The following is a 22,544-nucleotide window of genomic DNA, read 5'->3' as shown; positions in this document are numbered from 1 at the left end:
TGTAGGCTCAGGGGCAACCTCGGCCCTGCCCGCTTAGTCTTCCTCTGCTGCCGCTCCCCGCCTTGCTTTGTCTTCCTCTGCTGGTGCTCTTGGCCCCGCACCACCTATCTCCACCATTGCTCTTGCCCTGCCCCACTTCGCCTTCCTCTGCTGATTCCCTTGGTTGTGCAACCCCTTCCTCCACCGTCGCTCTTTGCCCTGTCCCGCCTTCCTCCTCCCTCACTCACTCTTCTTCCACTAACTCTCTCGGCCTTCCTTCGCCAGCGCCCTCGCTCAGTTTTCTTCCACCAGCACTCTTGACCCAGCCCTGCTTTCCACAGCCCTCACTCAGTCTTCTTCCATCCTCGCTCAGTCTTCTTCCACTAGTGCACTCGGCCCTGCCTTCCTCAGTCGGCGCCCTTGCTCAGTCTTCTTCCACCAGCGCTCTCGGGCTTACCCCGCCTTCCTCCTTCCTCGCTCAATCTTCTTCCACCAGCACTCTTGACCCTGCCCTGCTTTCCGCCGCCCTCACTCAGTCTTCTTCCACTAGTGCACTCGGCCCTGCCTTCCTCTGTCGGCACCTTGCTCAGTCTTCTTCCACCAGCACTCTCGGGCTTACCCCGCCTTCCTCCTCCCTCGCTCAGTCTTCTTCCACTAGTGCACTCAGGCCTGCCCCGCCTTCCTCCGTTGACGCCCTTGCTTAGTCTTCTTCCACCAGCACTCTCGCCTCTGCCCTTCCTTCCTCCTCTCTAGCTCAGTCTTCTTTTAGCAACGCTCTTGGCCTTCCTCCGCCAGCGCCCTCGCTCAGTTTTCTTTCACCAATGCTCTCGCCCCTGCCCGCCTTCCTCCTCCTTCGTTCAGTCTTCTCCCTCCAGGGTACTCGGCCCTGTCCCACCTTCCTCCGTCAGCACACTTGCTCAGTCTTCTTCCACCAGTACTCTTGGGCCTGCCCCGCTTTTCTCTTCCCTCGCTCAGTCTTCTTCCACCAGCGCTCTCGCTCAGTCTTCTTTCATCAGCGCTCTCGGCCTTCCTCCATCAGCGCCCTAGCTCAGTCTTCTTCCACCAGCGCTCTTGGGCCTGCCCGCCTTTCTCCTCCCTCGCTCAGTCTTCTTTCATCAGCGCTCTCGACCTTCCTCCATCAGCGGCCTCGCTCAGTCTTCTTTCACCAGCGCTCTTGGGCCTGCCCCGTCACATCGCGGCTGCTGTAATACACACACACAGATTCTCCCCCGCTGCAGCGCTCACATCCGGCTTTGACCCCAGCAACCATCAGCTCTTTTGCAGGTTAATCGTCGCGCAGCAGAGCATTGTGGTATTGGTGACATTTCTTCTTGACGTGGTACTGGACTATGGAGCTGAGGCTGTGATGGGGCCTCTGCCCTGTGCCTCACTGCTGGAGGCTCCTGTACATTAGAGGCCGGGCCCTACCCCACCCAAAAGCAATAACTACAGGACGTCACATTCATTAGATTTTTTTTCTCTTGTGCAAATTAAAAATATAAAAATAAATCTAAACTCTGTACACAGCGGGGGGAGGGGTGTGCAGTGGTCGTCATGTTGGGCAGACCACCCTTCTCTTCTGCACTGCACTGGGCCCCCTGGGGGGAGGGACTGGGGGTCTGGATCTGGCAAACACAATCTGGGTCCCGTCGGAAAGGGCTGCATGTGCGATGCTTGTGACTGAGGTCCGCCCGCTATGGAGGACTGCAGCTCCGGGGTCCACACCAAGGACAGCACCAGGGTTCTTCTGTCTGTCTGACACCACCACCCTACAGGAGAAATGGGCATTGGTCACATGGGTGTCAGTATGCACCTCCCTCAGCACAGACACATGGTTATACATACCGCACTGGACGGGGGGTACACAGCTTTCTGGCTCCTCCCATCAGAGTAGTAGGCGGAGCTGGCTCAAGGCGGCCATGTTGGATGTCTGGAGGCTGAGAAGGACAGGTGAAAGGTGGCACATGGACAAGGAAGTCTCAATGAATGGCACCGGAGCTGGACTCACCTCCTCCAGGTTGTGACTCCGCTCTGATGAGATGGTGGTGGCGCTGCTGCAGGTGGAGGGGAGAGCTGCACCGTCACAGTTAGTCCCCGTGCTGCACAACACAATGGGAGAAGTTTATGCCGTGTGCACTGCTCTTGGTGCTGGCTAAAGATGACTGATGAAGGATGGTGATGAAACGTTTGTGATGTGTGGCCCCAGACGAGCCCGGCTGACGGGGTCAGGGGTCGGCACCAGCCGTCATCCGCAGCTGTCACTCACCTGTGCCTCTCCTCCATGTGAACAGCTCTTGTGAGGCGGAGTTCTGCTCTGGAGAGAGTGCTGCTGCTGATGTTCATGTGGGACAGCTGAGGAGGAGAGCGAGCATTATACACGGACCCTGTACGTACAGAAGTGCCATCCAGCAGTAGCGTAGCTACGGGGGGGGGGGGCAAAAGGTGCAGCCGCCCCGGGCCCCACGCTCTGAGGGGCCCACCCGGAGCTACGCTACTTTTAACTGTATCAGTGTGCGCCAATACAGTTAAACTCTGGGGCAGTGCAGGGAGACACGATCTCCCTGCACTGCTGCTATGGGGCCTGTGAGCTCAGGGGGCCCCCACAAGTTCAACTGTATCGGCATCTGTCGATACAGTTGAAAACGATGGAGTGTCAGCTGATGCTTTCTCCCACATCATTCTTCCTCGGCGCCTGAAGGCTCAGCGCATTGACTAAGTGGCGTCCTCTAAGCTGAGATGTGCGACGCTCAGAACACAAGCTGCGGCGACCGGATCAGCGGGGAATGAGGAGGAGAGGTGAGTATTATACTTTACTATTTTTTTAGAACATTGTGGTGGCCATAAAACTGTACTGAGTACTATGGGGTGAATTATACTGAATGTGCTATAGGGTGCATTTTACTATATGGGGGTACATTACACTATATAGGCTATAGGGTGCATTATACTGAATGGGCTCTGGGGGTGCATTATACTATATGGAGGAGCATTATAATGAATGGATTATAGGGGGCATTATACTGAATGGGCTATGGGGGTGCATTATACTGTATGGAGGACTATGCGGGGGCCTTTAAACTATATGCAAGCAATTATACAGTGTGAAGGTTTGTGTTGGGTCCATCATGCTGTGTGGGGGCCATTATATTGTATGTAGGCCCATTATACTGCATGGAGGGCTGTGTGGGGGTCACAATTGGGGGATCATACTGTGTTGGGGTCACTATACTTTTCCGGGGCAGTTGAGGGGTGGGGTACAATAGGGCCATATACTTTAAGAATGCAATGAAAGGGGAATCTAGGGCTTCAGTAGGAGGAAAATTAGAGGGTGCACAGTAGGTGCAGTAATAGGGACACATATGGCAGCAGTGGATCAGTATTGGGATCAGCAGGATGAGGCGTTTGTGTAATCAGGGTTACATGGTTAGGGGCCCACTCAGAAGTTTTGTCCCCCCGAAACAAACCCCTAGCTACCCCTCTGCTCTCGGGGGAAGCTGCAACCTGCCCCACGCTCAATAGCCAAGTATCCTGTCCAGAGAGGAAGAGGACAGGACCTCTAGCGACACCTACTGGATGTAACCATCCTAAAAGTCCATAGTGGCTTTATCCAGCCTTCCACAGAAGTGCATTTTTCTAAGGTTTTTACACCAGAATTCTGATGTAAAGCTTTGATGAATTGGGCCTCTATTTGCAGACAAGTGTTTCAGAGTGTTTGCCCCTCATCAGTGCAAAGCAGGAGGTGTGATCGGGCTTGGTGAGAGGCCTCTGTCAGAGGAAGTAGACATATGGACCATGTAATAGGCACATAGCCTCTTCTATCCTAAGTCATATGGCAAAGCTTGTTAAAGGGTTGACATGGAGTGTTAGGATTGCTACATCCATTAGGGGGCACTAGAGTTTCCGTCCTCTACCTCTGTTTGCAGATCACATTGCCCAGAGGAGCACTTCACGGAATTGCATAGGAAATCAGTGTCTACATGATAACATGGCAGAGGAAGAATTAAATCTGCAGAGGAGACCAGCACTCCCCCCGGGGAGGACTGTGCCTCAGCCCCATCCTCCCCGGGGAGGACTGTGCCTCAGCCCCATCCTCCCCGGGGAGGACTGTGCCTCAGCCCCATCCTCCCCGGGGAGGACTGTGCCTCAGCCCCATCCTCCCCGGGGAGGACTGTGCCTCAGCCCCATCCTCCCCGGGGAGGACTGTGCCTCAGCCCCATCCTCCCCGGGGAGGACTGTGCCTCAGCCCCATCCTCCCCGGGGAGGACTGTGCCTCAGCCCCATCCTCACCGGGGAGGACTGTGCCCCTTATGGAGTGTCGGCTGCTCGCCGTACCTGTTGAGTCAGCTGTTTCCGGTGACTGGCGTTGGAGGGACTCGCTCGCCTCTCCGCCAGACGCTGCAATGACGCAGTCACCGCTCCCACATGATAGGGGTCTTCCGGCTCTCTCACTGCCCCCGCAGAGCGGCTTCGAGTCCTGAGGACATGTGGCTGCAAAATGGCTAATTACAGGGATACAAAATAGCAGAAGTGAGCAGGGAAACCTTAGGCTGGAGGCATAACACGAGGACGGTGCAGCGGCGAGTACCGGTCCAGGTGGAGCCCGCACGGCTCAGGCGCTGACTGTAGATCTGAGCAGCACTTTGGAAGGAGGAGAATAATCCCAGCCGGCAGGACTGAGGGCGCGGCCCCCCAGTGGCAGACTGTGCCAAGGAGGAAGGAGGCTGCAGAAGGCTCCAGGCGGACGGAAGACGTGACCTGTGATTGGAGGATGTGACTCCAAGTGCTGCACCAGCCTCCGATGATGAGCAGACAGTGCGAGAATCTGAAGATGGCGGCAAGACTGTGGACAGGAAAAGACAATCAGAAGGAAGGGAGGACAGAGAGGGAGGAGATGTCCTGAAACACTGACCTTCCTGTGGCGCACATGATCCTGGGTCCCCGCGGGCTCTCTGCAAATCTGAAGAGGACACACAATGAGATGTCAGCAAGGGGACACGTCTCAACCACTTGCCCGGTACGGTCACTCACCTGCCTGTGGACCTTCAGTCTCCACACAAGGGGAGCCCCCCAGGAAAACGCTGGCAGATTTATTCTTGTGGGTGTAAAATGTCAGAACTTCTTCCAGCTGACGTTCACTAAAACAGACAGGAGAGGCTCAGCTGTCAGACAGGGAAGGGCCAGCGATTTGATATTAGATGTCTTACCTAGCCTCCACCAGAAAGACCTGAAAATCCGGCAGATTCACGCCCAAATCCTCCCCACTGAGCCCATGCGTCTCCTGGGAAAACAGTGTGTGAAAGTTACATAATGTGACAGGCAGGAGATCATCACGTGCAGCCCTAAACATTGACATTGCAGCTCCAAGAAAAAGTGGTGGAAATATGGCAATCACAGAAGGGAGAAGCCACTGATCTGCAGATGATGGGAGTCACAGGAGAGAGCCGTCACGATCTTCAGATGACGGGAGTAACAGATGGGAGTCACCGCTGATCTGCAAAGGATAGGATTAACAGGGGGGAGCCGACACTGATGTGCAGATGACGGAAGTCACAAGAGGAAGCCACCACTGATCTGCAGATGGGAGTCACGAGGGAGCTGCCACTGATCTGCAGATGAAGGGAGTCACAGGAGGGAGCCGCCACCCATCTTCAGATGACGGAAGTCACAGGAGGGAGCCGCCACTGATCTACAGATGACTTATACGAGGAAGCCACCACTGATCTACAGATGAAGGGAGTCACAGGAGGGAGCTGCCACTGATCTGCAGATGAAGGGAGTCACACGAGGGAGCCGCCACTGATCTGCAGATGAAGGGAGTCACAGGAGGAAGCCGCCACTGATCTGCAGATGAAGGGAGTCACAGGAGGGAGCCGCCACTGATCTTCAGATGACGGGAGTCACAGGAGGGAGCCGCCACTGATCTTCAGATGACGGGAGTCACAGGAGGGAGCCGCCACTGATCTGCAGATGAAGGGAGTCACAGGAGGAAGCCGCCACTGATCTGCAGATAACGGGAGTCACAGGAGGGAGCCGCCACTGATCTTCAGATGACGGGAGTCACAGGAGGGAGCCGCCACTGATCTACAGATGACTAATCATAGGAGGAAGCCGCCACTGATCTGCAGATGAAAGGAGTCACAGGAGGGACCTGCCAATGATCTGCAGATGACTAATCACAGGAGTGAGCTTCCACTGATCTGCAGATGATGGGTGTCACAGGAGGGAGCCGCCACTGCAGATGACTAATCACAGGAGGGAGCTGCCACTGCAGATGACTAATCACAGGAGGGAGCTGCCAATGATCTGCAGATGACTAATCACAGGAGTGAGCTTCCACTGATCTGCAGATGATGGGTGTCACAGGAGGAAGCCGCCACTGATCTGCAGATGACGGGAGTCACAGGAGGGAGCCGCCATTGATCTGCAGATGACGGGAGTCACAGGAGGGAGCCGCCACTGATCTGCAGATGAAGGGAGCCACAGGAGGGAGCCACCACTGATCTATAGATGAAAGGAGTCACAGGAGGGAGCCGCCACTACAGATGACTAATCACAGGAGGGAGCTGCCAATGATCTGCAGATGACGGGAGTCACAGGAGGGAGCCGCCATTGATCTGCAGATGACGGGAGTCACAGGAGGGAGCCGCCACTGATCTGTAGATGACGGGAGTCACAGGAGGGAGCCGCCATTGATCTGCAGATGACGGGAGTCACAGGAGGGAGCCGCCACTGATCTGCAGATGAAGGGAGCCACAGGACGGAGCCGCCACTGATCTATAGATGAAAGGAGTCACAGGAGGGAGCCGCCACTACAGATGACTAATCACAGGAGGGAGCCTCCACTGATCTGCAGATGACGGGAGTCACAGGAGGGAGCCTCCACTGATCTGCAGATGACTAATCACAGGAGGGAGCCGCCACTGCAGATGACTAATCACAGGAGGGAGCCTCCACTGATCTGCAGATGACGGGAGTCACAGGAGGGAGCCTCCACTGATCTGCAGATGACTAATGTAGTGCCGGCGTCCCTGCCCTCTGCTAGGCAGGGACGCTGTTCCCCTCACCGCTCTGCTCCGTGCCCGGCGTCCCTCTCCCGCTCTGCTGGCAGCGCGCGCTCCTTCCCGGCCACTGTGCTTAGGGCGCGCGCGCGCGCGCTCTCCCTCCCTCTTAAAGGGGCCGCGCGCGCCGTCCTAAGGAGTCCCCGGCCAATAGCCGGAGGACTTTACCATATATAAGGCACCTCCTCCAAAATGGAGGTGCCCGAGCAATGTTGTTTGCACCTGTGTCTCACCTGTGCTTCAGCCCTCAGGTCCCGTTGCCAGTTACCTGCCAGTTACCTGCCAGATTCCTGCCTGATTACTTGCTACCTGCCTGCTAGTCTGAGGTCCGACGGTCTGCCTTACTAATCCTCTCAGTCTGTCTAAGGACCAGCCTGCCCGCTCACCTGGGAGCGCACATCAGCTACCTGCCTGCTTGCCTGAGGTCCGACGGTCTGCCTTCCAACTCCTGTCAGTCTGTCTATGGACCAGCTTGCCCGCTCACCTGGGAGCGCACATCTGCTACCTGCCTGCTAGCCTACCTGGAGGCTCCGCCGTCACGTGCTGTGACCACCTGCCTGTCCAGTGACTCCTGCCCGCTCACCTGGGAGCGCTCATCTGCTACCTGTCTGCTTGCCTACCCGGAGGCTCTGCCGTCACGTGCTGTGACCACCCGCCTGTCCAGAGACTTCTGCCCGCTCACCTGGGAGCGCTCATCTGTCGCCTGTCCGCTGGTCTTCCTGGAGGCTCCGCCGTCACATGCTGTGACCACCCGTTCATCCAGAGACTCTCGCCTGCTCACCTGGGAGCTCACGTCTATCTTCAGCCGCCACAGGTCGTACCAACCCTATACCTAGAGACTGCCCCGGTCACTTGCCGTGACCTCCAGCCCGTTCACTCAGAGACTGTCCCGTTCACTCAGAGACTGTCCCGTTCACCTGCTGAGACTTCCAGCCCGTCTTCCCTGGTCGCCACCCGCTCCCTTACAAGGACCGCCCCCTTGTATAGTAGCTCAGAGGTTCCGCCTCCCAGACCCGTTACAGTTTGCTCGGGCCATGGAACCCGGTGGCACCCAAGCTCCCTCGCTCTCGGACCTGTGTCATGAACTGTCCCGTCAAAGGTCCCAACAGGAGTCCATTCTGGGTCACCTGCGGAATGTCAATACTCGCCTGGACACTCTGACTGCTCCACCAGCAACCTCCGCCAGTGCCATGTCTCGCAATCCGGCAGCTCCACTGCCCATTAATACCATGGTATCTTACCCCGGACCCCGGCTTTCTGCACCTCCTCGCTTCGGAGGCGACTCCGCCCAGGCTCGGGGCTTCATAAATCAGTGCACCCTGCACTTTGAACTATTATCTCACCAGTTTAACTCCGACCGGGCCAAAATTGCATTCATCATGTCCCATCTCACCGGGGAGGCCATGGCCTGGCTAAATCCTCTATGGGAGAGAGGAGACCCCCTGGTATCCAACTTGCCTGCTTTTCTCACGGCTTTCCGGAAAGTCTTCGACGAACCCAGACGGAAGACCTCATCCGCATCATCTCTGCTACGCCTCCGTCAGGAAAGTCTCACCGTGGGCCAATATGCCATACGGTTCCGTACCCTTGCCTCGGAGCTGGCCTGGGATAACGACGCTCTGGTTTCCGTCTTCTGGGAGGGTCTGTCCGGCCGTATTAAAGATGAGCTTGCCGGTCGGGACATTCCTACCACTCTCGATGATTTAATAACTCTTGCCACCCGGATTGACCTACGGTTCCAGGAGCGTGCCAGAGAGGTCACCCGTGAGAGGAGATTACCACGTCTAGCTCCTACTTTTCAGAAACCCGTCACTCCTTCTGTCTCTTACCAGGTACACTCTCCTGAGCCTATGCAGGTCGACCAGACCAAGATGGTCAAGACCCGTCAGGACTTACGCCGTGCCGAGGGGACCTGCTTCTACTGTGGCAGTAAGGAGCACCGGATCCGTGCCTGCCCGGAGAAGTCGGGAAACGCCTGAGTCTAGGTTCGCTCAGAGAGGTCCACCTAGACAAGAATAAATCCTCTCCATCCCTGCTGTTGTCAGTTTCAATCGTCTACGGGGAGAACCGTTATTTCGAACTAGCCCAACTTGACTCTGGAGCAGCCGGGAATCTTATCTCACAGTCCCTGGTAGAGAAATACCGCATCCCCACCAAACCTCTGGCTGTACCCTTGTCTGTTGCTGCCGTGGATGGGGGGCTCTTACCACGCCCCATCCAACTCATCACCGAATCCATTACTCTGCAGGTGGGAATGCTGCATTCTGAAAGTATCTCCTTCCATGTTCTGCCTGGACTCTCTCACGCCCTCCTGCTAGGTCTACCTTGGCTCCAGAGACATGCACCCGTTCTTGACTGGCAGACCGGAGAAGTCCTTCGCTGGGGACAGGGCTGCCATAAGACCTGTCTGGTTCCCGTCCATCCCGTCCGTCCTTCTCCTACCCCAGCTAATCTACCTGGACTTCCGATCCCTTATTGGTCTTATGCTGATGTCTTTAATAAAAAGGAAGCAGAGACACTACCCCCTCATAGACCATACGACTGCCCTATCGACTTGTTACCTGGTACTTCTCCTCCCCGTGGGCGTATTTATCCATTATCCGCTGCTGAGACCCGCTCGATGTCCGAATATATTGAGGAGAATCTGGCCAGGGGATTCATCCGGAAATCTACCTCCCCAGCGGGAGCAGGCTTCTTTTTCGTCAAAAAGAAGGACGGCTCTCTCCGTCCCTGTATAGACTATAGAGGCCTTAACCAGATCACGGTGAAGAATAAGTACCCCCTTCCGCTCATTCCGGAGTTATTTGATCGTCTGAGGGGGGCTAGAATCTTCACCAAATTGGACCTCCGTGGGGCGTACAACCTGGTTCGTATCCGTCAGGGGGATGAATGGAAGACGGCATTCAACACCCGGGACGGCCACTATGAATATCTGGTAATGCCCTTTGGCCTCTGTAACGCTCCTGCCGTCTTTCAAGAGTTGGTCAATGACATCTTCCGGGACCTTCTCTACTCCTGCGTAGTGGTGTACCTGGACGACATCTTGGTCTTCTCTCCGGATCTCCAGACTCACCGGAGGGACGTTCGTCAGGTCCTGCTCAGGCTCAGGCAGAACCATCTCTACGCTAAATATGAGAAGTGCCTCTTTGAGCAGACCTCGCTTCCGTTTCTGGGCTACATTATCTCTCAGACCGGCCTACAAATGGATCCTGAGAGACTGTCTGCCATCGAGAAATGGCCCCGACCGGAGGGGTTGAAGGCCATTCAGCGATTCCTGGGCTTCGCCAACTACTACCGCCTCTTCATACCACACTTCTCTTCCCGGACTGCTCCAATTTCCGCGCTCACCCGTAAGGGTACTAATCCCAAAGACTGGCCGCCCGAAGCAGAGGAGGCCTTTCTTTCCCTAAAACAGGCCTTCTCTTCCGCCCCAGTGCTGCATCGCCCGGACGGCAACAAGCAGTTCTTCCTGGAAGTTGACGCCTCCTCCTCTGGAGCCGGAGCGGTACTTACTCAAAAATCATCTTCCGGGAGAATGGTAACTTATGGCTTCTTCTCCAAACTCTTCTCCTCTTCTGAGCGCAACTATTCCATAGGAGACCGAGAGTTATTGGCCATCAAGCTGGCGTTGGAGGAGTGGCGTTACCTACTCGAGGGGGCTCTTCATCCGGTAATAATTTACACTGACCACAAGAACTTGGCTTACCTCCAGAATGCCCAGAGACTTAACCCGCGCCAAGCCCGGTGGTCCTTGTTTTTTGCTCGCTTTGATTTTGTTCTTCATTTTCGCCCGGCTGACAAAAACGTCAAAGCAGACGCCTTGTCCCGATCCTTTCTGGTGTCCGATCTCGAGGAGGAACCTAAACATATCATCGATCCCGCCAGAGTAATGCAGGTGGCACCCGTGAGTCTAAATCGTCTCCCTCCCGGTAAGACGTTTGTTTCAGTACCTGATCGGGACAAGATCCTACACTGGGGCCATTCGTCTAAGCTAGCTGGCCACGCCGGTCAGAAAAAGACCCTCCAGCTTATTGCCCGGCACTATTGGTGGCCTACCCTGCACAAGGACGTAATAGACTTTGTTTCTGCCTGTGTGTCCTGCGCCCGCAACAAAGTCCCGAGACATCTGCCAGCCGGACGCCTCCTTCCGCTTCCTGTGCCTGCTGCCCCCTGGCAGCATATTGCTATGGACTTCATAAGTGATCTCCCCGTCTCTGTCGGTTGTACGGTCATTTGGGTGGTCGCTGACCGCTTTTCCAAGATGGCTCACTTTATTCCCCTGCCAGGCCTCCCGTCTGCACCCGAGCTGGCTAAAGACTTTATCCGCCATATCTTCCGTCTTCATGGCCTGCCCCTCCACATCGTGTCGGATCGTGGGGTACAGTTCACCTCACGTTTCTGGAGAGCCACTTGTAAACTACTAGACGTCACCCTGGACTTCTCCTCCGCTTACCACCCACAGTCCAATGGTCAAGTGGAGCGGATCAATCAGAACCTGACCAGTTACCTCCGGCACTTCGTTAATGCCCACCATTCTGACTGGGTGGATCTCCTACCATGGGCCGAGTTCTCTTATAATAATCACGAGAGCGAATCCTCCTCCAAATCCCCGTTTTTTGTAGTTTTCGGTCAGCATCCTCGGATTCCTTTTCCTGTCTCCACCTCTGTGGACAACCCGGCTGCGGAATCTCTCGTTAGCAAATTTTCCTCCATATGGGAGAGTACCCGGTCCGCACTCCTTCTGTCATCCGAGCGTATGAAAAGACACGCTGACAAAAAACGCCTGGATCCTCCACAATTTCGTCCAGGAGATAAGGTCTGGCTCTCATCTAAATATGTTCGACTCAAGATACCTTCTTACAAGTTAGGGCCTCGGTTCATCGGTCCTCTGGAGGTCATCAGTCAGATCAACCCGGTGGCCTATAAATTGAAACTCCCGGCCAACTTACGGATCCCTAACTCCTTCCATGTATCTCTCCTCAAACCTGTGGTGCTTAACTCTTTTTCCAAGTCTACAGGTACGCCTCCTGCTCCGGTTTCCGCTGAGGACGAGTTTGAGGTAGAGAACATTCTTGCTACCAAAAGGGTAAGAGGGAAGACCTTTTTTCTGGTAGATTGGAAGGGGTTTGGTCCTGAGGAGAGAACGTGGGAGCCATGGGAGAACATCCATGCCCCTCTCATCCTTGCTAAATTTCTGTCTGGCCTAAAAAAGGGGGGGCCTAAAGGGGGGGGTACTGTAGCGCCGGCGTCCCTGCCCTCTGCTAGGCAGGGACGCTGTTCCCCTCACCGCTCTGCTCCGTGCCCAGCGTCCCTCTCCCGCTCTGCTGGCAGCGCGCGCTCCTTCCCGGCCACTGTGCTTAGGGCGCGCGCGCTCTCCCTCCCTCTTAAAGGGGCCGCGCGCGCCGTCCTAAGGAGTCCCCGGCCAATGGCCGGAGGACTTTACCATATATAAGGCACCTCCTCCAAAATGGAGGTGCCCGAGCAATGTTGTTTGCACCTGTGTCTCACCTGTGCTTCAGCCCTCAGGTCCCGTTGCCAGTTACCTGCCAGATTCCTGCCTGATTACTTGCTACCTGCCTGCTAGTCTGAGGTCCGACGGTCTGCCTTACTAATCCTCTCAGTCTGTCTAAGGACCAGCCTGCCCGCTCACCTGGGAGCGCACATCAGCTACCTGCCTGCTTGCCTGAGGTCCGACGGTCTGCCTTCCAACTCCTGTCAGTCTGTCTATGGACCAGCTTGCCCGCTCACCTGGGAGCGCACATCTGCTACCTGTCTGCTAGCCTACCCGGAGGCTCTGCCGTCACGTGCTGTGACCACCTGCCTGTCCAGTGACTCCAGCCCGCTCACCTGGGAGCGCTCATCTGTCGCCTGTCCGCTGGTCTTCCTGGAGGCTCCGCCGTCACATGCTGTGACCACCCGTTCATCCAGAGACTCTCGCCTGCTCACCTGGGAGCTCACGTCTATCTTCAGCCGCCACAGGTCGTACCAACCCTTTACCTAGAGACTGCCCCGGTCACTTGCCGTGACCTCCAGCCCGTTCACTCAGAGACTGTCCCGTTCACTCAGAGACTGTCCCGTTCACTCAGAGACTGTCCCGTTCACCTGCTGAGACTTCCAGCCCGTCTTCCCTGGTCGCCACCCGCTCCCTTACAAGGACCGCCCCCTTGTATAGTAGCTCAGAGGTTCCGCCTCCCAGACCCGTTACAACTAATCACAGGAGGGAGCCGCCACTGCAGATGACTAATCACAGGAGGGAGCCTCCACTGATCTGCAGATGACGGGAGTCACAGGAGGGAGCCGCCACTGATCTGCAGATATGTTCACGCTAGTCTTGACAAGGGGTGCGCTGGACTCAGACGCTCTGGATTCATTAAGGAGGACAGGCCTCTTAATGAATCAGATGCATCTGGAAAGTGGACTCCACCTCCATGTACGACGCACCACAAAACTTACTCTAGTCGGGGACTGGCATAATATTTGTGGGTAGCAAGGGATGGTGTCCTATTCCTCAGCTCTGCCCACTTATTCTGAGCTAGGTAAAAATGGAGTGAAAGCACCAAAAGTCACAGCATTTTAATGCAGTCTCTCATATTGCACCAAATTTTGTGACTTGTCAAAGCTTTTTACACCAGAATTCTGACTTAAAAGCTTTGATGAATCGGGTCTCAATCTTTATTCTCCTGCTGCTATCGCTGCACTCAATATAATCCTCGGACCTGGACTCTTTCTTCTAGAGAAGCAAAAATGGGGCCGTATATTCAGAGCCGGAAGGACACAGGAACCTGATGGTACTGCTTTGTGCAGTTACTGCTGTGACAGAGGACAAATGGCCAAAGCAGAGCAGTACATCGGCATTGGTGACTTTCAGCACTCGGCCCCCCGCTCTGTAACGTTACGGGGTCTCCACTTTGTGGCTGAGTTGCTGCGGTTCCTTCCACTTCTCAATAATATCACTCCCAGGTGATGGGGGACGATCCAAGAGGAAGAAATGTCATGGACGGACTTGTTCCCCTGGTGGCCTCTATTACAGGACCGCGCTGGTATCAGGGAGTTTAGCACCACCGGCCGATCTGCCACATGGTAGTAACGGAGACGGCATAGCGGGGGGCCGGAGGGTGTACACCGGGGAAGTGAGGGGGTCAGATGTTATACACCGGGGAATAAGAGGGTCCGGATGTTATAATGTTATACCTGGGTGAGGGGGGCTGGATGTTATAATGTTATACCTGGGTGAGGGGGGCCGGATGTTATAATGTTATACCTGGGTGAGGGGGGCCGGATGTTATAATGTTATACCTGAGTGAGGTGGGCCGGATGTTATAATGTTATACCTGGGTGAGGTGGGCCCGGATGTTATAATGTTATACCTGGGTGAGGGGGGCCCGGATGTTATAATGTTATACCTGGGTGAGGTGGGCCGGATGTTATAATGTTATACCTGGGTGAGGGGGGCCGGATGTTATAATGTTATACCTGGGTGAGGGGGGCCGGATGTTATAATGTTATACCTGGGTGAGGGGGGCTGGATGTTATAATGTTATACCTGGGTGAGGGGGGCCGGATGTTATAATGTTATACCTGGGTGAGGGGGGCTGGATGTTATAATGTTATACCTGGGTGAGGGGGGCCGGATGTTATAATGTTATACCTGGGTGAGGGGGGCCGGATGTTATAATGTTATACCTGGGTGAGGTGGGCCGGATGTTATAATGTTATACCTGGGTGAGGGGGGCCGGATGTTATAATGTTATACCTGGGTGAGGGGGGCTGGATGTTATAATGTTATACCTGGGTGAGGGGGGCCCGGATGTTATAATGTTATACCTGGGTGAGGTGGGCCGGATGTTATAATGTTATACCTGGGTGAGGGGGGCCGGATGTTATAATGTTATACCTGGGTGAGGGGGGCTGGATGTTATAATGTTATACCTGGGTGAGGGGGGCCGGATGTTATAATGTTATACCTGGGTGAGGGGGGCTGGATGTTATAATGTTATACCTGGGTGAGGGGGGCCGGATGTTATAATGTTATACCTGGGCCGGATGTTATAATGTTATACCTGGGCTGGATGTTATAATGTTATACCTGTGTGAGGGGGGCCGGATGTTATAATGTTATACCTGGGCTGGATGTTATAATGTTATACCTGGGTGAGGGGGGCCGGATGTTATAATGTTATACCTGGGTGAGGGGGGCCGGATGTTATAATGTTATACCTGGGTGAGGGGGGCCGGATGTTATAATGTTATACCTGGGCCGGATGTTATAATGTTATACCTGGGTGAGGGGGGCCGGATGTTATAATGTTATACCTGGGTGAGGGGGGCCGGATGTTACAATGTTATACCTGAGTGAGGTGGGCCGGATGTTATAATGTTATACCTGGGTGAGGGGGGCCGGATGTTATAATGTTATACCTGGGTGAGGGGGGCCGGATGTTATAATGTTATACCTGGGTGAGGGGGGCCGGATGTTATAATGTTATACCTGGGTGAGGGGGGCACGGATGTTATAATGTTATACCTGGGTGAGGGGGGCCCGGATGTTATAATGTTATACCTGGGTGAGGGGGGCCGGATGTTATACCTGATTGAGGTGGGCCGGATGTTATAATGTTATACCTGAGTGAGGTGGGCTGGATGTTATAATGTTATACCTGGGTGAGGGGGGCCGGATGTTATAATGTTATACCTGGGTGAGGGGGGCCGGATGTTATAATGTTATACCTGGGTGAGGGGGGCCCGGATGTTATAATGTTATACCTGGGTGAGGGGGGCCCGGATGTTATAATGTTATACCTGGGTGAGGGGGGCCCGGATGTTATAATGTTATACCTGGGTGAGGGGGGCCCGGATGGTATAATGTTATACCTGGGTGAGGGGGGCCGGATGTTATAATGTTATACCTGGGTGAGGGGGGCCGGATGTTATAATGTTATACCTGGGTGAGGGGGGCCGGATGTTATAATGTTATACCTGGGTGAGGGGGGCCGGATGTTATAATGTTATACCTGGGTGAGGGGGGCCGGATGTTATAATGTTATACCTGTGTGAGGGGGGCCCGGATGTTATAATGTTATACCTGGGTGAGGGGGGCCGGATGTTATACCTGGGTGAGGGGGGCCCGGATGTTATAATGTTATACCTGGGTGAGGGGGGCCCGGATGTTATAATGTTATACCTGGGTGAGGGGGGCCGGATGTTATAATGTTATACCTGGGCTGGATGTTATAATGTTATACCTGGGTGAGGGGGGGCTGGATGTTATAATGTTATACCTGGGTGAGGTGGGCCGGATGTTATAATGTTATACCTGGGTGAGGTGGGCTCGGATGTTATAATGTTATACCTGGGTGAGGGGGGCCCGGATGTTATAATGTTATACCTGGGTGAGGGGGGCCGGATGTTATAATGTTATACCTGGGCTGGATGTTATAATGTTATACCTGGGTGAGGGGGGCCGGATGTTATAATGTTATACCTGGGCCGGATGTTATAATGTTATACCTGGGTGAGGGGGACCCGGATGTTATAATGTTATACCTGGGTGAGGGGGGCCCGGATGTTATAATGTTATACCTGGGTGAGGGGGGCCGGATGTTATAATGTTATACCTGGGCTGGATGTTATAATGTTATACCTGGGTGAGGGGGGCCGGATGTTATAATGTTATACCTGGGCTGGATGTTATAATGTTATACCTGGGTGAGGTGGGCCGGATGTTATAATGTTATACCTGGGTGAGGTGGGCTCGGATGTTATAATGTTATACCTGGGTGAGGTGGGCTCGGATGTTATAATGTTATACCTGGGCTGGATGTTATAATGTTATACCTGGGTGAGGGGGGGCTGGATGTTATAATGTTATACCTGGGTGAGGGGGGCCCGGATGTTATAATGTTATACCTGGGTGAGGGGGGCCGGATGTTATAATGTTATACCTGGGTGAGGGGGGCCGGATGTTATAATGTTATACCTGGGCTGGATGTTATAATGTTATACCTGGGTGAGGGGGGGCTGGATGTTATAATGTTACACCTGGGTGAGGTGGGCTCGGATGTTATAATGTTATACCTGGGTGAGGTGGGCTCGGATGTTATAATGTTATACCTGGGTGAGGTGGGCTCGGATGTTATAATGTTATACCTGGGTGAGGGGGGCCCGGATGTTATAATGTTATACCTGGGTGAGGGGGGCCCGGATGTTATAATGTTATACCTGGGTGAGGTGGGCTCGGATGTTATAATGTTATACCTGGGTGAGGTGGGCTCGGATGTTATAATGTTATACCTGGGTGAGGTGGGCCGGATGTTATAATGTTATACCTGGGTGAGGGGGGCCCGGATGTTATAATGTTATACCTAGGTGAGGGGGGCCCGGATGTTATAATGTTATACCTGGGTGAGGTGGGCCGGATGTTATAATGTTATACCTGGGTGAGGGGGGCCCGGATGTTATAATGTTATACCTAGGTGAGGGGGGCCCGGATGTTATAATGTTATACCTGGGTGAGGTGGGCCGGATGTTATAATGTTATACCTGGGTGAGGGGGGCCCGGATGTTATAATGTTATACCTGGGTGAGGTGGGCCGGATGTTATAATGTTATAGCTAGGTGAGGGGGGCCCGGATGTTATAATGTTATACCTGGGTGAGGGGGGCCGGATGTTATAATGTAATACCTGGGTGAGGGGGGCCCGGATGTTATAATGTTATACCTGGGTGAGGTGGGCCGGATGTTATAATGTTATACCTGGGTGAGGTGGGCCGGATGTTATAATGTTATACCTGGGTGAGGTGGGCCGGATGTTATAATGTTATACCTGGGTGAGGTGGGCCGGATGTTATAATGTTATACCTGGGTGAGGTGGGCCGGATGTTATAATGTTATACCTGGGTGAGGGGGGCCCGGATGTTATAATGTTATACCTGGGTGAGGTGGGCCGGATGTTATAATGTTATACCTGGGTGAGGGGGGCCGGATGTTATAATGTTATACCTGGGTGAGGGGGGCCGGATGTTATACAGTAGTGTTCAAAAACACGAGTTATCACAAAATCTTTCCACTAGTTGTTATTTCCATGTATTGGGAACATTGTACGCTGTTTTTTAATAACTATGTTACAGTACATAATTTTTTAACTACTTTACAGAAAAAAAATAGTCCATTTGGGAGTTCTGATACACGGACAGACAACCAGAATTCACACTTAACACAGACCCAATGGCCGAGTGTCAAAAAACAGGCGGAGGCCCCAATTATTATGCTAAAATTTGCAGATTGTGATTTTCTTCTGTTCTGAAACTTTAGATTAGGGCTATCACATGTCAATTTCTGCAGCGCTTTTCACTCAATAGACCCGAATTGAGTCAGTCAAATCCGCAGCAAAAACGCAGGTATAAATATATTTGCGGATTTGCTGCATATTTGATTGACTCATTTCAAGTCAATGAGTCAAAAACGCCGTAAAAACACAAAGAATGGACTGCGGGAGACTACTCCTCCCATCATCTGACGGCCGCTCCCACTGACAATAGTGGGAGCAGGCGCAACTGAGGGGAGAAGTAGTCTCTTCAGCCGGCGACTGTGCGCTGTGTTAAAAAAAAGTAAAAATCTATATTAAAATAAAAAAACACCTTATTCTCACCTGTCCGCCGCCCTCCCGATGTCCCATGACGACCCGATCACCAGGCAATACACTGCCAGGAGCGCGATCGCTCCCAGCAGTGTAGATCGCTGCGCTGCTGGAGCTGAGTTCACCTTAGTTCATCAGCTGAAGATCAGCTGAGAGCTCCGGTGACCTCACTTACAGCATAGGTGCTGCATGGGAATTTTCCCACGCAACACTGATGCAGTAAGTGAGGTCACCGGAGCTCTCAGCTGATCTTCAGCTGATGAACTAAGGTGAACTCAGCCCCAGCAGCGCAGCAATGTACGCTGAAAGGATTGATTACACGCCTGACTTCTACAGCAGTCACATCAGTGATTGCTGATATGGCTGCTGTAGAAGTGACCCAGATTGTTGTGGGACACTCGAATTATGTCATGACGGCAGACAGGTGAGGGATATGGTTGTTTTTTATTTTTGTTTTCTTACAGGAGATGAGGGCTTCGGCGTTAGATGAGTATACAGTGTTTTTTATTTTTAAATAAAAGATTAAAACAGTGTGGAATTTTATTTAAAAGACTTTATTCTGGCCGTGTCTTTATTTGAAAAAATGTCAAAAACCTTACTACGGGGTTAATAATGGGGGTTTCGTATAGACGCCCTCTATTAATAACCTGGGCTTCATGTCAGCCACCAATACAAGGCTGACATGAACCCCTACCTTATTACCCCACTCGCCACCGCTACACGGCAGTGGGAAGAGCAATGGCTAAGCGCCAGATCTGGCGCATCTTATGGATGCGCCATTTCTGGGGCTGCTGAGAACTGATATTATTAGCCGCAGAGGGGGCCAGGCTCCATGGCCCCTTCACTGGCTATTAATATTAGCCTGCAACAGTCTGCCTAGCCTTAGCTGGTTAGATTTTATAGGGGAACCCTACGTCAATTTTTTTTCTGGGGTCCCCCTGTAATCTAGCCAGTAAAGGCTAAGCAAACAGCTGTGGGCTGTTATTAATAGCAGGGTCCATTTTTGGCTAATGGCCCCTTCCCAGGCTACTAATATCATCTCCCAGCGGTCGGCTTTCTCTCTACTGGTTCTGAAATGACGCCATTATTTTTAATGTTAGGCTATGTGCCCACAATCCGGACGTAGCACAGCTTTGGACGCAGTATATTTTTGCTGCATCCAAAATGCTGCACTCGATTGAACACAGATAAATCCACGTGTTCACTGAACCATGCGGACTTACCGCATTCAATACATGCTAGTGGTTAAATTTCTGTTGTGGAAATTAGCGACTCCGCAAGAGAATTTGACATGCTGCGGTCCTGAAAGTCGCGCCGTATGTCAGGGTCCGAAGGTGATCCGCAGCCTCTGATGCACGCATAGTGGTGTGACAAAGTCACTGGCAGAATACTGGAGGGGAGATACTGGTCTACTGGTCTGAGACTTTTTGCTTCAGTGATGTAAAACATGGAGGTTTCTCCTGCACATTAGGTGCAGAGAGGGTTAATAGCCAGAGTTACAAGGGCATGCTTTACAGGTGGATAGCTAAGTGCTGGGAGGGAAGCCATCCACCCTATCTCCACTCCAGGGCGTGGTTTAGGGGCTTTAAAAAGCCAGCCTTTTGACTCAGGAGGCCATCAGTATCTGGAGGCCAGCTCCAGAGAGAGGAGCATGTGTTTGTTCCTGCTGAACCTGAACCGCGTGGTTTTTTGCTAAACCTGGAGTGGCCGGACCCCGGCCAGTGCAAGGACTTTTTCCCTAATTTTGTTTGCAGTTAGGCTGGATGGGCTATGTTTATTTTCCATGAACTTTTTACTGGGTTATGCTGCACAATAAACCAACTGAAAATTTAAAGAGACAGTGTTCCGTTTACACCTCAATGCGTAGCCGAGTGAGCCGATCTACCACAGTAGGTGATAGAAGTGCGGGCATCACTCCCAGTGAACACGTGTGACTGTTATAAGAGACGCTGCATGTCCTGGGTGAAGGCGGCCGTAAGCCAGCAAGTGACGCCGGAAAAAATGGAGGACCTGCTTAAGCATTTGTTGCAGGCACAGCAAACACAGCACCAGCATAGCATGCAGCAGCCCTTGCAGAGCCAGCAGAACATACAGCAGCAGCAGGAGACAAACTACGGATGCAACAGATCCAACAGCAGCAGCAACAGCAACAAGACCAGTTCTGTCAACAGCAGCAGCATCAACACGACCAGTACCAGCAGCAGCATCAACAAGACCAGTACCAGCAGCAGCAGATTGAGCTACTTGCAGAGGCGGTTCGTGGGAGGCCGGCAGCCCCTCCCCCAACTCCAGGTGATGGTGCATGCGTCCGGAAACCGGTAAGAAGAGCCATGCAAACGATGACCCCAGGGGATGATGTGGAGGCATTTCTGACTGTTTATGAAAGGGTAGCAGAACGAGAGACACTTCCACTAGAACAGTCGGCAGAGGTTCTGGCTCCATATTTGTCGGGTGAACCCCAAAAGGCATATTATGACTTAGCACTGCAGGATGTCAAAGACTATTCCAAACTTAAGACAGAAATCCTTGCACCCCTGGGTGTCAATATGGCAATGAGAGCCCAACGAGTCCACCACTGGGCGTATGCTGGCGACAAATCCCCTCGGTCGCAGATGTTTGACCTGCTGCATCTCATTCAGAAGTGGTTGCAGCCAGAGTCTTCCACTACTACCCAGAAGGTCGAGCGCGTAGTGATTGATAGGTTCATACACTCCTTTCCTAAGTCGGTACAGACTTGGGTCGCTCAAGGCGATCCCCAGAACGCAGACAACCTTCTCGGCCTAGTAGAGAGGTACCAGGTCGTTGAGAAATCGCTCGGGAAACCGGGTATAGTCACTTCCCCGTACTGGGATACCCAAAAGGGGGCGGCTTCACCATGGAAGAGGTCTAGAGCCACCACTGGGGGGCGTCCCACTTCCTCTGAAGGTGCCGCAAAGACTGCCATGAGGGATATCGTTTGTTGGTATCACAACCCTGGACATGTAGCCGCCCGATGCCATATGTCCCCTGAACCCATGTACTGCAGCCTAGGCAGACGGTGTTCCTATTATGCTTATCCAGCCTGCAGTGTGGACGGTCAACCCGGCGAGGGGCCGCAGGTGTGTGCCGTGTCCATTAATGGAGGAAGGGTGCTTGGACTATTGTACTCTGGTGACCCTAATCAATGCTACTCTTCCCCACCAGCTGTTCCCTACCAAAACTGTGGGCATTCGCTGCATACATGGAGATGCCAAGAATTACCCAGTGACCAGTGTGACAGTCAGAACAGACTTTGGCGCCTAATCTCACGAGGTCGGGGTGGTCAGGGACCTGATACAGCCCGTCATATTGGGGCGTGATTTTCCCTTGTTCTGGGAAGGGCAATCCAGAACTGGCTGCAACCGCTCTCCAAAAAGCAAGTGAGAGCGTTCTTGGGAATGGTGGGATATTACCGGTGGTTGATCCCAAATTTTGTCATGATGGCCGCGCCACTCACGGATCTCCTCAAAGGCACCAGATCAACAATGGTGAAAGGAAAGGAGGAAACAGAGATGGCGTTCCAACAGTTGAAGCTGGCACTGTGTAAGCAGCCGGTCCTGGTCGCACCAGACTTTGAGAAATAGTTTGTGGTCCAGACGGATGCTTCAGAACACTGAGTAAAACACTTTATTTGAAATACAACAGACACATTCTGTAATAATTTAAATTAAGCAATATATTCACCCCAGGTCTGACGGTAATGCAAGGGTTAAAGCAATGCCCCACGTTTATTTTTTCAAATATCTTTATTTAGCTCCAGAAAGCATTTATTGCTGTACAAAAACGCATAAAAAAAAAATCAAAAACTGAATGAAAATCGCGGCCAAACGCACATTTTTTCTGCAACGTTTTTC

General features: G+C 53.1%; 1 protein-coding gene across 2 annotated transcripts in view; it reads right to left on the bottom strand.

Annotated features, from left to right (window-relative positions):
• Positions 1-1,446: 1,446 nt before the first annotated feature.
• TTLL5 (tubulin tyrosine ligase like 5) overlaps positions 1,447-22,544 on the bottom strand; it is a 44,235-nt gene continuing 23,137 nt past the window's right edge. Inside the window, exons 21-29 of one of the 2 annotated variants that reach the window (XM_073638097.1) lie at positions 5,184-5,257; positions 5,008-5,114; positions 4,889-4,936; positions 4,565-4,819; positions 4,312-4,478; positions 2,246-2,331; positions 1,988-2,078; positions 1,825-1,916; positions 1,447-1,748 (exon numbers count right to left, since the gene is read on the bottom strand). In XM_073638097.1, coding sequence (XP_073494198.1) covers positions 1,532-1,748; positions 1,825-1,916; positions 1,988-2,078; positions 2,246-2,331; positions 4,312-4,478; positions 4,565-4,819; positions 4,889-4,936; positions 5,008-5,114; positions 5,184-5,257 — 1,137 coding nt within the window. In that variant the 3' untranslated portion in view covers positions 1,447-1,531. The remainder of the gene's footprint in view (positions 1,749-1,824; positions 1,917-1,987; positions 2,079-2,245; positions 2,332-4,311; positions 4,479-4,564; positions 4,820-4,888; positions 4,937-5,007; positions 5,115-5,183; positions 5,258-22,544) is intronic. The other variant, XM_073638098.1, reaches the window with a different exon arrangement.

This window comes from Phyllobates terribilis, unplaced genomic scaffold (assembly GCF_046119375.1).
Source record: "Phyllobates terribilis strain yellow unplaced genomic scaffold, ASM4611937v1 Scaffold_7__3_contigs__length_470593459, whole genome shotgun sequence".
NCBI classification, from domain to species: domain Eukaryota; kingdom Metazoa; phylum Chordata; class Amphibia; order Anura; family Dendrobatidae; genus Phyllobates; species Phyllobates terribilis.
This window is presented reverse-complemented; position numbering and strand designations above follow the sequence as displayed.